The 22,084-nt window shown below is 39.4% G+C and overlaps 1 protein-coding gene across 3 annotated transcripts in view; it reads right to left on the reverse strand.

Moving 5' to 3' along the window:
- The window catches only part of CTNND2 (catenin delta 2), a 778,687-nt gene that overhangs the window by 163,219 nt on the left and 593,384 nt on the right, over positions 1 to 22,084 (reverse strand). For all 3 annotated transcript variants that reach the window (XM_029218322.1, XM_029218323.1, XM_029218324.1), the window contains one exon: positions 18,699 to 18,882. In XM_029218322.1, coding sequence (XP_029074155.1) covers positions 18,699 to 18,882 — 184 coding nt within the window. The remainder of the gene's footprint in view (positions 1 to 18,698; positions 18,883 to 22,084) is intronic.

Here is a 22,084-nt window from a genome sequence, read left to right on the forward strand (position 1 = left end):
CTCTGAACTGGTGCTTCTGGACAATGTTATTCATGGCTCTCATTGACTATGTTTCTCTTTCCTCCAAGAGCAGTCATAACTGCAAGTTGGAGATCTTCATCAATGTTACTGAACATGGGTTAGCCTCTGTGTGTGCTCTGATGTTCTTCTATGAATTGTACCACCTCCTTGGTTGTTTTGTCCCAACTCTGGCAAATATTGGCTCCATTTCAAAATAAATGTCACTTTGAAAAGGGAAAGGAGAAATGGTATGAAAACAGATGGATTGAAGTATTGGAGAAGATTAGTATGTAAGCAATAAGTAAAACTGTTTGGCGAGCTCTTTCTTCTTCAATTTACGGTTAATAGACTTGTTTCTTAGCTTTTCCTCCAGGGAAGCTACTTCTGAAGCAATGTAATATAATTTGGGAGGCAGAAGAAGGAAAATTATATTTTTAATATTAAGAAGTTATGAAAGATTTTAAGAAGGAACCAGCACTTACAATTTGCTTTTTATTTATCAGGGAGCTAACACTTTATAACCCAATGGTTTACAGGAATAAATATTAAACATCATTGTCTACCAATTGGGAATTAACTAAACTTTCTCATTTAACCTTTTTTTTTGTTTTTTTTGTTTTTCCGATATGCGGGCCTCTCACTGTTGTGGCCTCTCCCGTTGCGGAGCACAGGCTCCGGATGTGCAGGCCCAGCGGCCATGGCTCACGGGCCCAGCCGCTCCACGGCATGTGGGATCCTCCCGGACTGGGGCACAAACCCGCGTCCCCTGCATCGGCAGGCGGACTCTCAACCACTGCGCCACCAGGGAAGCCCCGCTGTTTTGTTTTTGTTTTTTTTTTTGGTTAGGGAATAAGTACGATTTTGGCTTTGTTATACAATAAATTAAAATAGGCTTCATACTGGTCAACATGACCTTGCTAGAAGAATGTTTTAATTTATTAAAAATTGTTTCCCAAAGTGAGAACAGACAGTGAAAGCCAACTATTGGAGTATTATTATGGGCTGAATTATGTCCTTCCCAAGCTCAGATGTTAGGTCCTAACCCCCTGTACCTGAGAATGTTACTGTATATAAAAATTGTCTTCAAAGAGGTAATTAAGATAAAAGAAGGTCTTTAGCCTGGGCCCTAATCCAATATGGTGTCCTTAGAGAAAGAGGAGATCAGGACACAGACGCACAGAGGGGAGACCAAGTGAGGACATGGCCAGTAGGTGGCCACCTGCAAGCTGAGGACAGAGGCCTCTGAGAACCAGCCCTGCCAACATCCTAATCTTAGACTTCTAAGCTCTAGAACTGTGATACAACAAATTTCTGTGGTTTAAGCCACCCCACCTGTGGTGCCTTGTTACGACAGCCCAAGCAAAGTGATAAGGGTACAAACCACCATCTCCTTCTGATTAGGTAAGAGGAAGTGAGTTAGAGGCATTGGGGTGCACCATGGAAACTGGAGCCCCCGTCAGTGATGGAGCTGCAGAGATGGGTAAACCAACCATCCTCTCTGATGGACTCCTAAGACCCCCTATTCATTCTGTCCCTCTGAATTCTGTTCCCTTCCTTCAAAGAGGACCTTTATTATTGAGTCATGACTCAAGAAAACCATCCACTTTGCCTCCGTAATAGATACACTGATCAGGAAGTGGAGAACTGCTCAGGTGGGGAGCACCCTCTGCTTTGGGAGCAGGTGTGGGAAGATGGAGTGTGGAAGGGGTGAGTGATGTCGTGTCTGTGCACAGCATCCACGTAGACTAGGTCCTCCCCTTTTCAGGGCCTGGGTAAGAGTACTCAATTCAGTGGCAACACAAGATTGGGATAAATCCAGAGCTCATTCTACAAGACTTAAAAATACTTTAAAAAACAGATTCTTTTTTATGCATTAGATGCATAAATGTTATGCATTAACATCTAATATTATGCATTAGATGCATAACATTGGCAACCAACTGAACTTAACATAAAAATAATAATAATAATTCTTTCCTGCGTTTAACACAAGAGTAAACCAGATAAAATAAATTTCCTAGGAGCTTTCTAGGGAGAGTGTGATTATCACTAGTATGACTTCGTGATGGGGTTTTCTCAAGGTCACTCTAGAATTAGTGGCACCACGGGACCAAGCGCTCATCCGTTATATGGGTTAAAATGACTAATTGAGGGTCTGAGTTTAATTATACTCATAAGCAAAGGCACAGTGCAGCCCTTTTGACGGCCTTAATAACATTCTCTGTACACAAAGAGAGATGGAAAAAATTAGGGTTGTATATTGTTGTCCTTCCAGACAAGATGCTGAAATGGGACCAGAATAATAAAAATAAAGAAATGACTGGGCGGCACCAGGAAATGAGCTGTGGATGTTAGTTAGCAATGCCAGCCTTATGTAAATTATTTCCGCTGGAGATGAAGTCCTACGTGCTCACGACGAAATGTAACACAGACAGACCGTAATGCCGATCCGATCCGAATTGCCATTTTGAGCTGGCAGATTTTTAAAAAGTGAAAAGGGATACTCAGCAAGGCTTTACCCACAGTTCACGCTGAAATGATAATAATGGCCAGGAAGGGATCTTTAGGATATTGATTTATGACATTTTATCATTAAAAAAATATATTTATTTATTTTTGGCTATGTTGGGTCTTTGTTGCGGTGCGCGGGCTTCTCATTGCCATGGCTTCTCTTGTTGCAGAGCACGGGCTCTAGGCGTGCAGGCTTCAGTAGTTGTGGCACGTGGGCTCAGCAGTTGTGGCTCGTGGGCTCTAGAGCGCAGGCTCAGTAGTTGTGGCGCATGGGCTTAGTTGCTCCGCGGCACGTAGGATCTTCCCGGACCAGGGATCGAACACCTGTCCCCTGCACTGGCAGGCGGATTCTTAACCACCGCGCCACCAGGGAAGTCCCTGATTTGTGATATTTTAAATGGAAAAACACAGTCACCTTTCATACTAAATCCAGAGAGCATTCATTCTGTACACAGCTGCTGGAGCCGACTTCCTTAAATGAGACTTAAGTCATGTCACGTGCTCTGCACGAGACCCGAGAATGACTGCTGGCTGTCCATGGTACCCAACAAGTTCACAGTCAACAAGTCCTCTTAGCTTTCAGAAGCAAGTTCAAAGTCAGGAGGGAAAGGGAGCCTGGCTCATAAATGGGCAGAAAACATAAGCCTCGGATCCACACGTGGGGAGATGCTTCTTTCACAGCCACCCACCAAAGAGGTTGGATTTGAACTTCTCTGGCGGAGGCTGCCTCACCTGGGCTTGCAGAGCCAATCCTGCTGCAGGGGGTGAGCTGCCTTGAACGTGAGCTATGGAGGGGAATGGCCTTGGCTTAGGGAAAAATGACTTTCTATCTGGATCTGTTTGTATCTGTTCAGGGTGTGGGCACTGTTTGGGGACAAGCAGCTTCTCTGAGTTATTCACCCCTTAATTTCCCTGTGCTATGTCCTCCGGTGGCTGCTCTGCTTGGCAGACTCCACTGGGTTCCTTACTAGGGTGACCTTATCAGGCTCCTGGAGCTGCCGGAACAAAGTGCCACGGTCTGGTGGTCTAAAGGACAGAATGTTATTCTTGCATAGTTCTGGAGATTAGAAGTCCAAAACCAAGGTGTCAGCAGGGCTGTGATCTCTCTGAAGGCTCTGGAGAAGAACCCTTTACCTCCTCCTAGCTTCCCGTGGTTGTCGGCAGCCCTTGTCATTCCTTGGCTTACAGCTGCATCACTCCAGTCTCTGCCTCTGTCTTCACACAGATTTCCTCTCTGTGTGTATGTCCTCTTCTTATAAAGATACCATGCTTTAGGTCTTTGCTGGTGGCACAGTGGTTAAGAATCCACCTGCCAATGCAGGGGACATGGGTTCGAGCCCTGGTCTGGGAAGATCCCACATGCTGCGGAGCAACTAAGCCCGTGCACCACAACTACTGAGCCTGCGCTCTAGAGCCCACAAGCCACAACTACTGAGCCCACGAGCCACAACTACTGAGCCTGCTCTCTAGAGCCAGCGAGCCACAACTACTGAGCCCGTGCGCTTAGAGCCTGTGCTCCGCAACAATAGAAGCCACCACAACAAGAAGCCTGTGCACCACAACGAAAAGTAGCCCCTGCTCTCCACAACTAGAGAAAGCCTGCACGCAGCAACCAAGACCCAACGCAGCCAGAAATAAATAAATGAATAAATTTATTAAAAAATAAATAAATAAAGATAACACACTTTAGATTTAGGGCCTACTCTAATTCAGTGTGACCTCATTTTTTAAAAAAAATTTATTGTATAGTTGGTTTACAATGTTGTGTTAATTTCTGTTATATAGCTAAGTGATTCAATTGTACACATACACATTCTTTTTCATATTCTTTTCCATTATGGTTTATCACAATCTATTGAATATAGTTTCCTGTGCTCTACAGTAGGACCCTGTTGTTTATCCATTCTATATACAATACTTTGCACCTGCTAATCCCAAACTCCCAATCAATCCCTCTCCCACACCCCCTCCCCCTTGACAACCACAAGTCTGTTCTCTATGTCTGTGAGTCTGTTTCTCTTTCGTAGATATGTTCATTTGTGTCGTATTTTAGATTGCACATATGAGTTACATCATATGGTATTTGCAGTATGACCTTACCTTAACTTAACTAATTATATCTGCAAAGACCCTATTTCCAAACAGGGTCACATTCTGAGGTTCCTGGTTGACACAGATTTTGGGGGACACTTATCCAACCTACTGCAATGACCTCAGCTAAAATGAGCTTGTCCATAGGCTGAGTCAGTGTGACCTTCACTAGTGAGCCTTCAGTGTGCGGTTGGTCAACACACATTTTGGCTGAAGGTGATAATTATTCCAGCCAAAGGTTACTGGAAGGTATTTGATTACACACTGTGCAGTGAAACAATCACAGGTACATAATTGAATCAATTTCAAGGTCTAAATCACTTGATTAAGGCCATAGAAAAGTGGTTTCCCTGGAGGCATCCTTAAGCATAAAAAAGAAAATACTACCACAATAACTTCATGCATAATTAAGTCCTAGGCTGATCTAACATTTTCCCAAATTTATTTTAGGACATATTTATAATTTTTTATTAAAAACTAAAGCTTTAATTGAGCAGAATTGGAACAGAAGACAAAATTAGAAAAGGGGAACAAATGAGGCGTGTGCACTGGGGACAGGGTGGGAGAGGGTGGGGTTGGGAGGAAGTGTGCAGAGATGAGGCCCACCCCCTGCCCAGCACCCCCAGCTCTAACTGCCACCAGCCCCACATGCCACCACCTCCCAGAATCCCATAATCTAGCTGTGATCACTCTTACCAACTCATTTCTCCAACAAAATTTAAGAGATCTGCTTTCCCCTTTCTATCCTCTTTTCTCAGTGATGGATAGATATTTCAGGAACAAACAGGTCAGCTTTTGAGAAATTTCATTTCCTACCCCCAAAATGAATTTTAAATGGAAAAGGACTAAGGGCTTTACCTTTCCATTTTATATTTTATATGTGCTTAAATTTTTGCTATGTCAACGTGATATGCCATTTCCTATGAAGATTCACCATGTCTTTTTAGAAAAGGCAAAGCCCATAAAAGGAAACGAAATTGAGTTATTTCTAGTGAGGTGGATGGACCTAGAGTCTGTCATACAGAATGAAGTAAGTCAGAAGGAGAAAAACAAATACCATATGCTAACACATATATATGGAATATTAAAAACAAAAAATGGTTCTGAAGAACCTAGGGGCAGAACAGGAATAAAGACGCAGACATAGAGAATGGACTTGAGGACACGGGGAGGGGGAAGGGTAAGCTGGGACAAAGTGAGAGAGTGGCATGGACATATATACACTACCAAATGTAAAATAGATAGCTAGTGGGAAGCAGCCACATAGCACAGGGAGATCAGCTAGGTGCTTTGTGACCACCTAGAGGGGTGGGATAGGGAGGGTGGGAGGGAGGGAGACACAAGAGGGAAGAGATATGGGAACATATGTATATGTACAGCTGATTCACTTTGTTATAGAGCAGAAACTAACACACCATTGTAAAGCAATGATACTCCAATAAAGATGTTAAAAAAAAAAATAAAGACAGAAAAGGCAAAGCCAAGAGGCTCTTCTCTTTAGAATGTTCCCAGTTAGAATGTCCTGTGCTTGAGGCTGGTGGGGTGGGCACCACCATCGATATTGGTACAACATGTACTGCCAAAGAGAAGGCTCAAGAAACTGGACCGTCCTTTAAGATATTTTAATTTGTCTAAAGATTGGACAATGTTAGTGTTCTAGATTTTAGCTTACTAAGGCATAGACCGTTTTTCCAACTTAAATTTCACTCTGATAAGCTTTTGAATATTTAAGAGTGGTACAATTTGCATTTATAATCTTTTTTTTTCTTTCTGAAAAATAAAAAGGTGTACTCCTTCAGAATAGTAATTGCTTACATGCCTAACCTCAGCCTCCCGCCCTGAAATGACTTAAACAAGTTTGAATACTGCTAGGAACAAAATTTGAGAATAATGTTCTCTGATAATGATCTGATCAATTTACTTTTACCTACCATATGCTCCTACTTGAGTTATAAGGTACACTAGGTTAGGAAATACTATCCTTGGAAAAGAGTTTTATTTTCTTTTACATTTCATTTTCTTTATATATTCTTGAAACTGTAGCTATAAAAACAAGCCAAAAATATTAACTCATTTTATGTCATCAGTAAAAGGATGGAGGAATCTAAGGACTGGATAAATAATGTCAACTCTACTATCTAGAACATGCCTTAAAATTTAATCTTAAAAAAAAAAACACTCATCATTCTAATTGTCAAAATTAAGATTTAAGATGGAGATGGAGAGAAGGGACTTAGGTAGGGCTTTGTGACTAACTCTGTCTGGGTTCCCTGCCATCCATACTTTGGGTCTTAGAGGAGGAGAAGGGAAAGTAAGAAATAAGGGGGAGGGAGAAGACAGATGACAATTAAAGGCAAAAGGGATGTTGGCTAAGTGGATGTCACTTGGTAAATGTTGAGAAGCAAATTAAAAGAACCAGCATGCTGTCCATTCATTGGTCGTGTGTTTGTTTGTGTTGCTCTAGCACAGATCTGCAATTTCATCTCACATAACATTATATTTCCCCTCAGTGTGGTAGAGTGGGGATGGTCTGGATCAGGAGTCAGGATGTGGGTGAAAATACTGGCTTCACGACTTGCTACACATGAACTTTTGAACTTATAATAAATACGAGAATGAATGATGTATTCAAAGCAGAACTTCCTGGTCCTTGGAAGTCAGGAATTTTATGAATAAAAATTCTCATTTTAATTTTACATAAAAATCGTGTCTCTATTCACAGTGTGTAAAATGATTGGATGAATATCTACTATGTTGCCAGGTCATAACTTGCAATGACTGAATGAACAAACTGCCCCCCCATACACTCAAACAAAACACAGGCACACAGACACACACACACACACAGCTCCCATCTTCAATTTCTCTGCATTTCTTGGGAAAGGAGACTTCCTATTCCGACTCAATATCAGAGATAATATCACCTGAGGACAGATACTGAATCCAAATTAACTGACATCTCACATATTAAATACATTAAATAGTGACCTCATGCTATCTTGCTTATTGTACTTTTTTTTACACAAAGTATTGTTTGACAATGAATGGTAATGAGAAAAATACAATCTCAAAACAAATTTATAAAATGTATGATTATGTCAAGGACTAAATTATATTTAACTCCCAACAGAGGCTTTGGAGAATTTCTATAACTGAAGTATATAAAAGGAAATAATTTAAAAGAATTTTTGACAACAGAATGGTCCTTGACAATAATGCCTTAGTTTTCAAGATGGTTCCCTAATAAAGAAGATCTAAAAAAGGAAGAGAAGTTCAGTAGTAAGAAATATTTTGTACACAGTTTATTTTCTTACAGTTACTAATTTTCTTTGCCTTGACCCAGTGGAATACCCATAAATCACACCAAGGGAACTGAATTGTTTTCCGGTTGTGACAACTTACTTGGTTTATACCAAAGTAGTCACACACACACACGCGCGCGCGCACACACATGGCACACTTTGTAGAACAAATGCAAGTTATTGTTTTCTTTTACCAGATAAACAAGGTCCTAAATCACATGCTTATGTTTTAGCCTGATTTCATGGAATATGATAGTGATGGTTATGACACATTGGAAAAGACTTATAACATGCAACTGAGGCATTTTTACAAAATTTAGGTAACTTTCAAGAGTAAAAAGAGTGTTCAGTTGGGGAATTAAGGATAAAGGAGCAGCAGCTGCTCAGGGAAGGATTTTTTTTGTGGCAATGGGAGAAGTACAAGAGAGCAAATCCAACTCCAAGAAAATATTGAAGTCTCTCCTGTGTCGTGTTTGGCAAGTTCCCAAATAGAGGTAATTTTTGGACTCAGGGCCCACTGCCTGAAATCCTGGCTGAGTCCCTAGAAGGAAAAAGACCCTGTAACATATCTATGTGGCTGACAGGGTCTTGGTGCTCAGGCCTGCTGTCAGGCCTGAACCTCTGAGGTGGGAGAGCCAAGTTCAGGACATTGGACCACCAGAGACGTCCTGGCACCACGAAATATCAGTCGGTGAGAGCTCTCCCAGAGATCTCCGTCTCAACACTAAGACCCAGCCCTACCCAATGGCCAGCAAGCCCCAGTGCTGGATGCCCCATGCCAAACAGTTAGGAAGATAGGAACACAACACCACCCATTAGCAGAGAGGCTGTCTAAAATCATACTAAGTTCACAGACACCTCAAAATACACCACCAGACGAGGCCCTGCCCACCAGAAAGACAAGATCCAGCCCCACCCAGCAGAACACAGGCTCCAGTCCCCTCCACCAGGAAGCCTGCACAAGCCACTGAACGAACCTCACCCACTGACGGCAGACACCAAAAACAATGGGAACTATGAACCTGCAGCCGGTGAAAAGGAGATCCCAAACAAAGTAAGGTAAACAAAATGAGAAGACAAAGAAATATGCAGCAGATGAAGGTGCAAGGTAAAACCCCACCAGACCAAACAAATGAAGAGGAAATAGGCAGTCTACCTGAAAAAGAATTCAGGGTAATGATAGTAAAGATGATCCAAAATCTTGGAAATAGAATGGAGGAAATACAAGAAATGTTTAACAAGGACCTAGAAGAACTAAAGAACAAACAAACAATGATGAACAATAAATGAAATTAAAAATTCTCTAGAAGGAATCAATAGCAGAATAACTGAGGCAGAAGAACAGATAAGTGGCCTGGAAGATAAAATAGTGGATATAACTACCACAGAGCAGAATAAAGAAAAAACAATGAAAAGAATTGAGGACAGTCTCAGAGACCTCTGGGACAACATTAAACAAAGCAACATTTGAATTATAGGAGTCCCAGAAGAAGAAGAGAAAAAGAAAGGGTCTGAGAAAATATCTGAATAGATTATACTTGAAAACTTCCCTAACATGGGAAAGGAAATAGTTAATCAAGTCCAGGAAGCACAGAGAGTCCCATACAGGATAAATCCAAGGAGAAACACACCAAGACACATAGTAATCAAATGATCAAAGTTAAACACAAAGAAAAAATATTAAAGCAGCAAGGGAAAAGCAACAAATAACATACAAGGGAATCCCCATAAGGTTAACAGCTGATCTTTCAGCAGAAACTCTACAAGCCAGAAGGGAGTGGCAGGACATATTTAAACTGATGAAAGGGAAAAACCTACAACCAAGATTACTCTACCCAGCAAGGATATCATTCAGATTCAACAGATAAATTAAAAGCTTTACAGACAAGCAAAAGTTAAGAGAATTCCACACCCCCAAACCAGCTCTAAAACAAATGCTAAAGGAACTTCTCTAGGCAGGAAACACAATAGAAGGAAGAGATCAAAAATCAAACCCAAAAGAATTAAGAAAAAGGTGATAGGAACATACATATTGATATTACATTAAATGTAAATGGATTAAACACTCCAACCAAAAGACACAGACTGGCTGAATGGATACAAAAACAAGACCCGTATATATGCTGTCTACAAGAGACCCACTTCAGACCTAGGGACACATACAGACTGAAAGTGGGGGGATGGAAAAAGATATTCCATGCAAATGGAAATCAAAAGAAAGCTGGAGTAGCAATACTCATATGAGACAAGACAGACTTTAAAATAAAGACTATTACAAGAGACAAAGAAGGACACTACATAATGATCAAGGGATCAATCCAAGAAGAAGATATAACAATTGTAAATATTTATGCACTCAGCATAGGATCACCTCAATACATTCGGCAAAAGCTAACAGCCATAAAAGGGGAATTTGACAGTAACACAATCATAGTAGGGGACTTTAACACCCCACTTTCACCAATGGACAGATCATCCAAAATGAAAATAAATAAGGAAACACAAGCTTTAAATGATACATTAAACAAGATGGACTTGATTGATATTTATGGATATTCCATCCAAAAACAACAGAATACACATTCTTCTCAAGTGCTCATGGAACATTCTCCAGGATAGATCATATCTTGGGTCACAAATCAAGCCTTGGTAAATTTAAGAAAATTGAAATCATATCAAGTTTCTTTCCCAACCACATGCCATGACACTAGATCTCAGTTACAGGAAAAAATCTGTGAAAAAAACAAACACATGGCGGCTAAACAATACACTACTTAATAACCAAGAGAACACCAAAGAAATCAAAGAGGAAGTCAAAAAATGCCTAAAAACAAATGACAATGAAAACACGATGACCCAAAACCTATGGGATGCAGCAAAAGCAGTTGTAAGAGGGAAGTTTATAGCAATACAATCCTACCTCAAGAAACAAGAAACATCTCAAATAAACAACCCAGCCTTACACCTAAAGCAATTAGAGAAAGAAGAAAAATAAAAGCCCAAAGTTAGCAGAAGGAAAGAAATCATAAAGATCAGATCAGAAATAAGTGAAAAAGAAATGAAAAAAACAATAACAAAGATCAATAAAACTAAAAGCTGGTTCTTTGAGAAGATAAACAAAATTGATAACCCATTAGCCAGACTCATCAAGAAACAAACGGAGAAGACTCAAATCAATAGAATTAGAAATGAAAAAGGGGAAGCAACAACTGACACTGCAGAAATACAAAGGATCATGAGAGATTACTACAAGCATCTATATGCCAACAAAATGGACAACCTGGAAGAAATGGAAAAATTCTTCGAAAAGCACAACCTTCCGAGACTGAAGCAGGAAGAAATAGAAAATATAAACAGAGCAATCATAAGCAATGAAACTGAAACTGTGATTAAAAATTTTCCAAAAATCAAAAGTCCAGGACCAGATGGCTTCACAGGCAAATGCTAGCAAACATTTAGAGAAGACCTAACACCTATCCTTCTCAAACACTTCTAAAATATAGCAGAGGGAGGAACACTCCCAAACTCATTCTACGAGGCCACCATCACCCTGATAACAAAACCAGACAAAGCTGTTACAAAAAAGAAAACTACAGGCCAATATCAATGATGAACATAGATGTAAAAATCCGCAACAGAATACTAACAAACAGAATCCAGCAGCACATTAAAAGGATCATACACCATGATCAAGTGGGGTTTGCCCCAGGAATACAAGGATTCCTCAACAGATGCAAATCAATCAATGTGGTAGAGCATATTAACAAACTGAAGGAGAAAAACCATATGATCATCTCAATATATGCAGAAAAAGCTTTCCACAAAATTCTACACCCATTTATGATAAAAACCCTCCAGAAAGTAGGCATAGAGGGAACCAACCTCAACATAATAAAGGCCATATATGACAAACCCACAGCCAACATCATTCTCAATGGTGAAACTGAAACCATTTTCTCTAAGAGCAGGAACAAGACAAGGTTGCCCAGTCTCACTGCTATTATTCAACATAGTTTTGGAAGTTTTAGCCACAGCTATCAGAGAAAAAAAAGAAATGAAAGGAATACAAATCAGAAAAGAAGAAGTAAAACCGTCACTGTTTGCAGATGACATGATCCTATACATAGAGAATCCTAAAGATGCTATCAGAAAACCACTAGGACTAATCAATGGATTTGGTAAAGTAGCAGGATACAAAATTAATGCACAGAAATTGCTTGCATTCCTATACACTAACGACAAAAAATCTGAAAGAGAAATCAAGGAAACAATCCCATTTACCATTGCAACAAAAAGAATAAAATACCTAGGAATAAGCCTACCTAAGGAGACAAAAGACCTATATGCAGAACTATAAGACACTGATGAAAGAAATTAAAGATGATACAAACAGATGGAAAGATACACCATACTCCTGGATTGGAAAAATCAACATTGTGAAAATGACTATACTACCCAAAGCAATCTACAGAGTCAATGCAATCCCTATAAAACTACCAATGGCATTTTTCACAGAATTAGAACAAAAATTTTCACAATTTGTGTGGAAACACAAAAGACCCCGAATAGCCAAAGCAATCTTGAGAAAGAAAAACGGAGCTGGAGGAATCAGGCTCCCTGACTTAAGACTATATTACAAAGCTACAATAATCAAGACTATATGGTACTGGAACAAAAACAGAAATATAGGTCAGTGGAACAGTATAGAAAGCCCATAGATAAACCCACACGTATGTGGTCACCTTATCTTTGATAAAGGAGGCAAGAATATACAACGGAGAAAAGCCAGTCTCTTCAATAAGTGGCGCTGGGAAAACTGGACAGCTACATGTAAAAGAATGAAACTAGAACACTCCCTAACACCAAACATAAAAATAAACTCAAAATGGATCAAAGACCTAAATGTAAGGCCAGACACTATCAAACTCTTAGAGGAAAACATAGGCAGAACACTGTATGACATAAATCACAGCAAGATCCTTTTTGACCCACCTCCTAGAGAAATGGAAATAAATACGAAACTAAACAAATGGGACCCAATGAAACTGAAAAGCTTTTTCACAGCAAAGGAAGCCATAAGCAAGATGAAAGGACAACCCTCAGAATGGGAGAAAATATTTGCAAACGAAGCAATGGACAAAGGATTAATCTCCAAAATATACAAGCAGCCCATTTAGCTCAATATCAAAAAAACAAACAACCCAATCCAAAAATGGGCAGAAGACCTAAATAGACACTTCTCTGAAGAAGATATACAGAATGCCAACAAACACATGAAAGGATGGTCAACATCACTAAACATTAGAGAAACGCAAATCAAAACTACAATAAGGTATCACCTCACACCAGTCAGAATGGCAATCATCAAAAAATCTACAAACAATAAATGCTGGAGAGGGTGTGGAGAAAAGGGAACCCTCTCCCACTGTTGGTGGGAACGTAAGTTGATACAGCCACTATGGAGAACAGTATGGAGGTTCCTTAAAAAGCTAAAAATAGAACTACCATACGACCCAGCAATCCCACTACTGGGCATATACCCTGAGAAAACCATAATTCAAAAAGAGTCATGTACCACAATGTTCATTGCAGCTCTATTTACAATAGCCAGGACATGGAAGCAACCTAAGTGTCCATCGACAGATGAATGGATAAAGAAGAGGTGGCACATATATACAATGGAATACTACTCACCCATAAAAAGAAAGGAAATTTAACTATCTGTAGTTAGATGGATGGACCTAGAGTCTGTCATACAGAGTGAAGTTAAGTCAGAAAGAGAAAAACAAATACTGTATGCTAACCCATATATATGGAATCTAAGAAAAAAAGGTTCTGATGAACGTAGGGGCAGGAAAGGAATAAAGACACAGAACTACTAGAGAATGGACTTGAGGACATGGGGAGTGGGAAGGGTAAGCTGAGATGAAGTGAGAGAGTAGCATTGGCATTGACACTACCAAATGTGAAATAGATAGCTAGCGGGAAGCAGCTGCATAGCATAGGGGGATCAGCTCGGTGTTTTGTGACCACCTAGAGGGGTGGGATAGGGAGGGTGGGAGGGAGACTTAAGAGGGAGGGGATATGGGGCTTATATGTATACTTATAGATGATTCATTTTGTTATACAGTAGAAACTAACACAACATTTTAAGCAATTATACTCCAATAAAGGTGTTAAAAAAAAAAGAGTAGAAAGATATGTAGACATTGGGAGGAAATGTATAAAAATGCTAACGATGGTTATCTCTGGGGGGTGAGATTATGGGTGACTGTTAATTATTAGTTTATGCTTGCATGTATTTCTAGTAGTCAGCAATAAACATGTATTGCTTATAAAATTTGAAAAAAAACAATAAATGTCTTTAAAAGTGAAAAAAAAAATTAAAGCTATAAATTAATGGACCAGATTAGGGTATGCAAATATTACACAAACCCGCTATATCATCTTCTTGTACAAATTCACTGTATCATTTTTCATATAAATATATATATTTAATACATAAAAATGACTAGAAGAACAAGTGCTGTGCGTTTATTTTCTGCTTTCAGAAGCACCAAAGACGTGGACATATATACACTACCAAACGTAAAATAGATAGCTAGTGGGAAGCAGCCGCATAGCACAGGGAGATCAGCTCGGTGCTTTGTGACCACCTAGAGGGGTGGGATGCGGAGGGTAGGAGGGAGGGAGACACAAGAGGGAAGAGATATGGGAACATATGTATATGTACAACTGATTCACTTTGTTATAAAGCAGAAACCAACACACCATTGTAAAGCAATTATACTCCAATAAAGATGTAAAAAAATAAAATTAAAAAATTAAGAAATTAAAAAAAAAGGAGCACCAAAGAACCAAATTCTTTCTAAATATTGTGATAGAAAAAAAATGTTCCCTGCAAAGGTATAAGCCCAGATCTGATTTATAAATTGAGATGATCTGGTTATTAATTTACATTTTAAGGACTATATTGAAATCATTTATGCAGTGCCAGGAGGACTTTTGCTGAGTCTACTGCATTATCCATAATTTAGCATAGTTATATGTGTTTGAAATCCTTTTGTTTTGGTGGATTTGATTTATTAAACCTCAATTACATACAAATAATGGTATGTGCCATAAAACTTCTCTAACATTTGATAAGATATAGAAGCTACCATTTTAATAAGAATAGTATGACTAAAAAGAAGAAAAAAATTCCAAGATAAAAAGTAGAACTACAACAGCTATGGAGATAGTTCTCATAGCTACAAATCAGTGATGGTTAAATTAATCGAATGGAACAAAATATTGATATTTACTGTTGTCTACAGGAGGTACCTTAGAAATGAAGCCTGCAGGGCAGCCCATCAATTCACAGCTCTGCTCTTAATGTCACCTCTCCCCTCCCTGCCCGCTTCTACTCTGTCCTGTAAAATTGCTCCCAGACATAGCTGACCATTGTGTTCTCTTGGTCAAAGCTTCGCCATAGCTCTCTGTTCCTCACAGACTCAAGTCTATTCTTCTTAGCTCTGCTTTGAATGCCCTTTATCACCTGGAATGAAACAACTAAACAAGCTGCACTTCCTAAAGTCTGCTAGGTTTGTAGACTGCCTGCAGATCCTGGAGTTAGTTCTCCCACGTCAGCGTCAGGGTGTTCCTGCTGTTCCTCTGGCCTTGAGCATCTCCCATAGCATTGACTGGTGATGCCCTTTCTCTGCTTGACCCCAGTCTCACCTGGTTCTTGAAACGTTTTGTGACCACACTCACTGAGTTAGCCACTCCCTTCCCAGGTTTTCTTTCTATACTATCCTAATCATAGCTTTATATTATACTAAGATATAACACTAGACTCATTGTATGGGTACCACCGTCTTCCACTAGAGGGGGAGTTTCTGAAGGGCAGAAGAGGTTGCCATGTTTATTTCAGCCTCCCTGGCCCTTCCCTGGCACACAGCAGGCACTTAGCAAATGCTCATGGATCAAACTGCTGAAAAGCAGGAACAGCATACATAGTAATTTCTTCACGGTAAATAAAGATCTAGGTTTTGTTGAAAAAATTAAGAATGTAACTACAACCTCACATACTAATATGTAGAATCTTCCATCATGATATAAATATTTATGACTGTTTTGGTGTGTTTCCAACTTGGTTCTAAGTAAATGGTAATAGTAGAAATTTCTTGAAATCTTTTATCTGCTGAGTCTTTATTTGGTAAGTTCATTTTGGCCCCTTCCCAAGGCTATTTTCTTCCTCTCTTAGTCCAACCTGTTCATTAATGTAGACTGATTCATAAACACATTTAAATAAGAGAGAAAAAATTATATTTCTTTTTGTGAGAAGGGAAGTGTAACCGAGCAGGACACTGTAAGGTCTTCCCGGAATAGACTCCCACCCATGTCGTCCACCTGCCTTTTGTCTGTAGAAAAACTTTAGCCAAAGAATACATTGAATCAGAGAAGTGAGAAAATGCAAAAAGAAAGGAAAACAGGCAAGCAAGACAAAGTAATAATACTTTATCTATTAAACAAAGTCAAGTACCTTTAGTTCTTCCTCAAGGACTATAGATGATATTCTGAGCCACGTCCTTTGAGCTGTTTTGCAGATACTGAAACGCCCGCCAGGTGGGAGAAGTTAACTGTACGCTGCCCACAAGCATGCAGACCCCAGACCAGTTGGAACCAGAAAGTTGATGATGCTAACTCTTGATTACGAGCCACCAACCAATCAGAGGAATGTCCATGAGCTGACCACGCCCCGCTCATTGAACACTATAAGACCCTTCACTGCCCCCTCCCGTGTGGGACACACTGTCTTGAGGGCAGTAGCCCGCTGTGGTCCCCTTGGCCTGGCAAAGCAATAAAGCTATTTCTTTCTACCTCACCCCAAACTCTGCCTCTGCATTTCTATTTGGCACCAGTGAACAAAGGCCAAGTTTTGGCAACGGAAGGAGTTTAATGAATTAAGAGGGAAGTGAAATATTCATATTTTGATAGATCTTGCTTTGTCATTCACATGATAAACTCTGAAAAGTGGGAAAACCCTAAACCTGGTTTCAACTGGACTAAAAAAAAACGATTAGGCTACATGAAACACTTTCTAAATCAGATGTCCTCCTTTTTGCTTCCTGTGATGTGGTCAATCCTGGCTGGCAGCAGAAGCAGCACCGCTCAAGCCTCTGTGTGTGTGAATTTGGCCAGATGACCTACAAAGGGGACCGGTGAACTGACACTAGTCTGGTTTCTTCATCTGACTTTTCATCAAATGAAGCTGAATGCTCGTATATCAGTATCCTTCATCCTTATGTCAAACATCCGGAATATATAATTATGTTACTATATTATTCAGAGAGAATTTTAACTGATGGAACTTAGCAGATCTTTACAGACTATATGTGTACAATTGATTGAGGCACTTCCTTCCACAATCTTCATTAGGAACAATGACACTCTTTACAAGTCAAGGATGTTAAGAAAGGAAAATTACTTGTAACAGCTGCATATAACTGAAATAGAAATATCGGGTAAGAAGGGTCAGAAGTGCTTATAGTTTTAGCTTTGGAAGAGTTATATTTCTGCTGGTGGGGCAGGAGGTTTCTGAAGGATAATAGAATTTAAGAGGTTATAAGATGGACGTCTCAAAAGTGGGGTTTAGAAAACTGTAAATTTGACTTATGGAGGAGCCTATCCAGAGAAATCATGCCAAAAGATCATTATTTCATGACCTTGAGGAAAAGCAAAATTGTCAGAGGGTTTCCTATTCCTGCCCATGAATGCACACTGATATTTATGGAGGCCAACTCTCTTTATCTCCCTTTATGCATGCCCCATTCACACAAACACACACACCTCTCTCAAGACTGCAGGCTGAGAGCACTGTTGTAAATATACATGAGATCATTATTATTAATGTCACCAAGGTGATTCTGTTCCTTCTCCAGGAGAGACTGGTTCTTATACCTAGAAACTGATCAACTGTAAGAGAAATGGCAGCTTTGAGGCAGCCAAGCTGAAGCAATTCTGTACATTTTACTTTTGAAATAGAGATTATTTGACTAGGTATTTTAAATCACACCCATCCTATCATTAAGTTTAACCGGCAGAGATTTCCCACTTTGGTACAACGTACAACATCCTTGGGAACACAGTTTCTAGAGTATGGAAGAAGTATACATTGATTATTACATTCTTTTCTGAGAGCAAAAACTAAACAAAACATCTAAAACATCTCAAGAGATTTCCGGGTGATGAGTTTTGAAAGAAGGCATTGGGAGATAATTAGAACACATTTGCTACTTTTATTATTTTAAAAAGACATTTCACACCACAGTCCTTATTAAGGAGCTATTTTCAAGAAACACAGGCTCTTGCAGTCACACTGAAATTTTTTTAAAAATAAAAATAGCTACTGGAGACAGTTAACTAGATCCCTATGTATTTGTCATAGACTCTTCTTCTAACCAATTGGTCTGCCTGGTTATTCAAGATGCATGATATATCACAACAGGGAAATGACTGTTAACTATTGTTTTCAATCAAAGAAAACTATTTTTGGTTGGAATGAAAATATTTATTTCTTTGCCTAAGGCCTAAGAAAACATGTTAAATAAGTCAAATACTGGGGTAGGTAGAGGACAGTGGAAGATGCATATATGTCTTCAGTACCTCGTTAGAAATGATCTTCACCAGCTTCTTGCACTGTTGCCGTATCAGTATTCCAAAACACTCTGATCCTTAGCAAAACAGCAATTAAAGTTACAGAAACAAAAAGCACCCGTTGACAGAGGGAGGTAGCAACAACACGGGACTCACCTTAGGCATCCAGTGGCATTTCGCAGCACCTGTGAGGAATGCAGCTGTATCTTCCGATCGTCCTGAAGAGGTGAATTTTCCCAGCCTGAGTGGGGGATGATCACGGCATTGGTCAACACGGCCAGGGTGTCCTGTATGATTGGCATTTTGAGTGCATCGCAAGATGAAAGGTTCCAAAGGACTCCTGCAAGATACACACAAACAGAGCTTTTGGACGGCCACTGTTTTCCCCAGTTAAGAGCACAGGCAGGAGAGACAAAGATGGTGTAAGCACGTGTGCTAGGGCGTGCCCTTCATTTTAGAGCATCTGTGTGAAGCCATTACGAACGTGCTGTGAAAATCTGACAAGTACGCAGAGGAACTGTAACATGATTATCTTTGCTCCATCGTGGAGAGTAACTGAGGTTGAGGGCGCTCATGGAATTGAGGATACCAACCAGGCTTCCATCCACAATTAGTACAATGGACCCAAGTACCCAAATTCTAACCAAGACCAAAGAGCTGTGAAAGTTATCTGAAACGGGCTAGTAAGACATCTGAAATAGACTAGTGAGACATCTTTGTTTTATCCAGACCCCTGTGGTCTGTTTGATTCACTTAGTTTCCATATAGAACCAGCCATCATTGTACAGGACCTTTCAAGAATCTAGTATCAGGTCTGATGATAACAAGCCCAAAACGAAATGTAAATTTAGTGTCACTTGTGACCGTTCTGTAAGCTTTTCTCTGAAAACAATGTCCATGGAGGGCCTACAGATTGTTAACAACAAAGAAAGCAGGAGAAAGGGGAGGGCGTGTGAACAATAAACAAAGAGACTTTAAAGTGGGATTAACTTTAGAAAAGGCCTTAAGAATTACATATACGTTATAATATCATTTGAAGATGCTTTTAAAATAATTACTTTTTGTTGTTCAAAATTGTACACCTAAAGGTAAAAAAACTACAGCAAAGAATAATATTCTCTTTTCGTATGAAAGACTGCACTTTCCTCAAGACTAACCTAAATAGACACCATCACTATGAATAAAATATCATAGTCATCTTTAGAAACACAACTTCCACTTTACTTGTTTAATAAGCTTTCAATAGATTTTAAAATGAGGTTGTGTTCCATTTACCATGTTATGAATAAACAGAACTCACTTATTTCTGAAATTTGTTTTATTAGTTTCTTGCATTGCTCATGTTGAACTATCCAAAGGCATTAATAACACTAACCTGAAAGTTAATGATATGTGCTTGTTAATAACTAAAATAACAGTTTTAAATCAGTTCTATAAAAAGTGTGACTTTAGAGACAAACTTTTCCACTTGTCTTTCAAAAGAACATTTGCTGGGAATTTTATTTAGGTAAATGCAAAGGAAACAATATGGTTTTGGTGCTGAGAATGTATAAGTCAGTCCTTCAGTACAGAGGATTGGACTGAGGGCGAATCCTGCCTGTCTGTTTTTGTAAATAAAGTTTTATTGGAACATGGCCCTGCCTGTTCGCTTACATATTATCTATGGCTGCCTCTGTCCTACAAGGGAAAAGCTTGAGATTTTGTGACAGAGACAGTATGGCTCACAAGCCTAAACAATTTACTGTCTGGCCTTTTACGGAAAAATCTTGTGCACCTCTGTGTTAGTATGTGGATCATTTCCTACACATTTCTGTGTGTGTGTTTACCTTGCCATTAGAACCCTAAATTGACTGTATAAAAAAATGCTTATTGGTACACAGAAGTTGCTCAAAATATATTCTGACTTGGACAGATGTGAAATGCTAGGAGTATTATCATATGCATTTATTTTGAATTAAATAATATATGAAGCTTTTTTTTTTATTCATCCCATTAGGAAACGTTTTACTGAATTTTGGGTAATCAAAATAATCAAAATGAATACTTCCATTCACTTGTAGTCTAACAACAGTATTCCTTTTCCTAGTAAAATAATCAGTTTTCAGCTTAAAAAAAGCACATTTAGGACTTCTCTGGTGGTGCAGTGGTTAAGAATCCACCTGCCAATGCAGGGAACACAGGTTCGAGCCCTGGTCTGGGAAGAGCCCATATGCCTTGGAGCAACTAAGCCCATGTGCCACAACTACTGAGTCCATTCTCCATAACTACTGAAGCCCGTGCGCCTAGAGCCCTTGCTCTGCAACAAGAGAAGCCACCATGATGAGAAGCCTGTGCATCGCAATGAAGAGTAGCCACCGCTGGCTGCCAGCGTGCAACAACAAAGACCCAAGGCAGCCAAAAAAAAAAAAAGCACATTTAAATGAAATTACTATTTACACCATATTTGAGGATAACTTTTAAAAATATCACATTAAAGGGTTTTTGTCTGTTTTTCTTTTTTTAACTAAGGTATAGTTGACTTACAATATTTGCATTAGTTTCAGGTGTACATCAAAGTGATTCACTTATATATATATATTTTTTCTGATCCTTTTCCATTATAGGTTATTCTGTTTTTCTAAGTACACAACACACTTATGCAGACACAAAACGATTTTTTTCATTCCTAAATCCTGATTTGAAAATGCCAATACATGAAAACTGAGGCTTGTAAATGTTTTAAATATGGGTGGCATATTTTGCTATAAAATACATTTCCTCTAAAGACTAAATAGTAAAAGACTTTTGCATTTTTCCATGCAATGAATTTAAAAGAATCTAAAGGCATTCTATGATAATAAAACAATTTTTACTGTTTCCTAACAAACAGAAAAGAGGTAGGAAAGGAAAGGGGGAAAATCAAGAAAAGATAAAGGCCTAATCTAATATCTGACGAGAAGTGAAAAGGATGGGAAAGAAGATAGCCTTTCAGGTAACTCTTTATGTTCTCTGCATTACCTTTCTCATTAATTCATCAATTAGTGTAACCTAATTCCGAATCAGGCATGGAGAGAAGCTTCCTATTCACATTCCCTCTGCCTATCCAGACGGCTCCATCTGTGTTTCACATTCCAGTGAACTTACCACAGTACTTGACCCAAATCTCTGAACTTTCTATCCCAGTTTCTATCTGCAGCCCACGTGTGCTTCCTGGACTTACAAGAAACGCAGCGGATCTCTGGTCAGGGGCACTTTTACCACGTCTGCTTGGATGAGGACTTGGTCAAGTGGATGCAACATGGCAGAATTTCTTTTGGGGGAATTCAGCAAACCAGTTAGTTGCAGGGTGCCCTCCAAACCTGGAGTTTTGGTTAGATTATCTGGACACAGAGACAAGCTTGAGTGTAGAATCAGCAGTCTCTGGGGACGCTGAGATAAATGTCTGGCAGGAGTCAAAAGTGGGAAACAGCTGGGAAGCCTATACCTGTCTTGCCAGACACACACACACACACACTTACATCTATGCATACACATTCACACACTCACATACACACACACCCACC

The sequence above is a fragment of the Monodon monoceros genome, unplaced genomic scaffold, assembly GCF_005190385.1.
Source record: "Monodon monoceros isolate NGI ecotype Baffin Bay Population unplaced genomic scaffold, NGI_Narwhal_1 Super_Scaffold_12, whole genome shotgun sequence".
In the NCBI taxonomy this organism is placed as follows: domain Eukaryota; kingdom Metazoa; phylum Chordata; class Mammalia; order Artiodactyla; family Monodontidae; genus Monodon; species Monodon monoceros.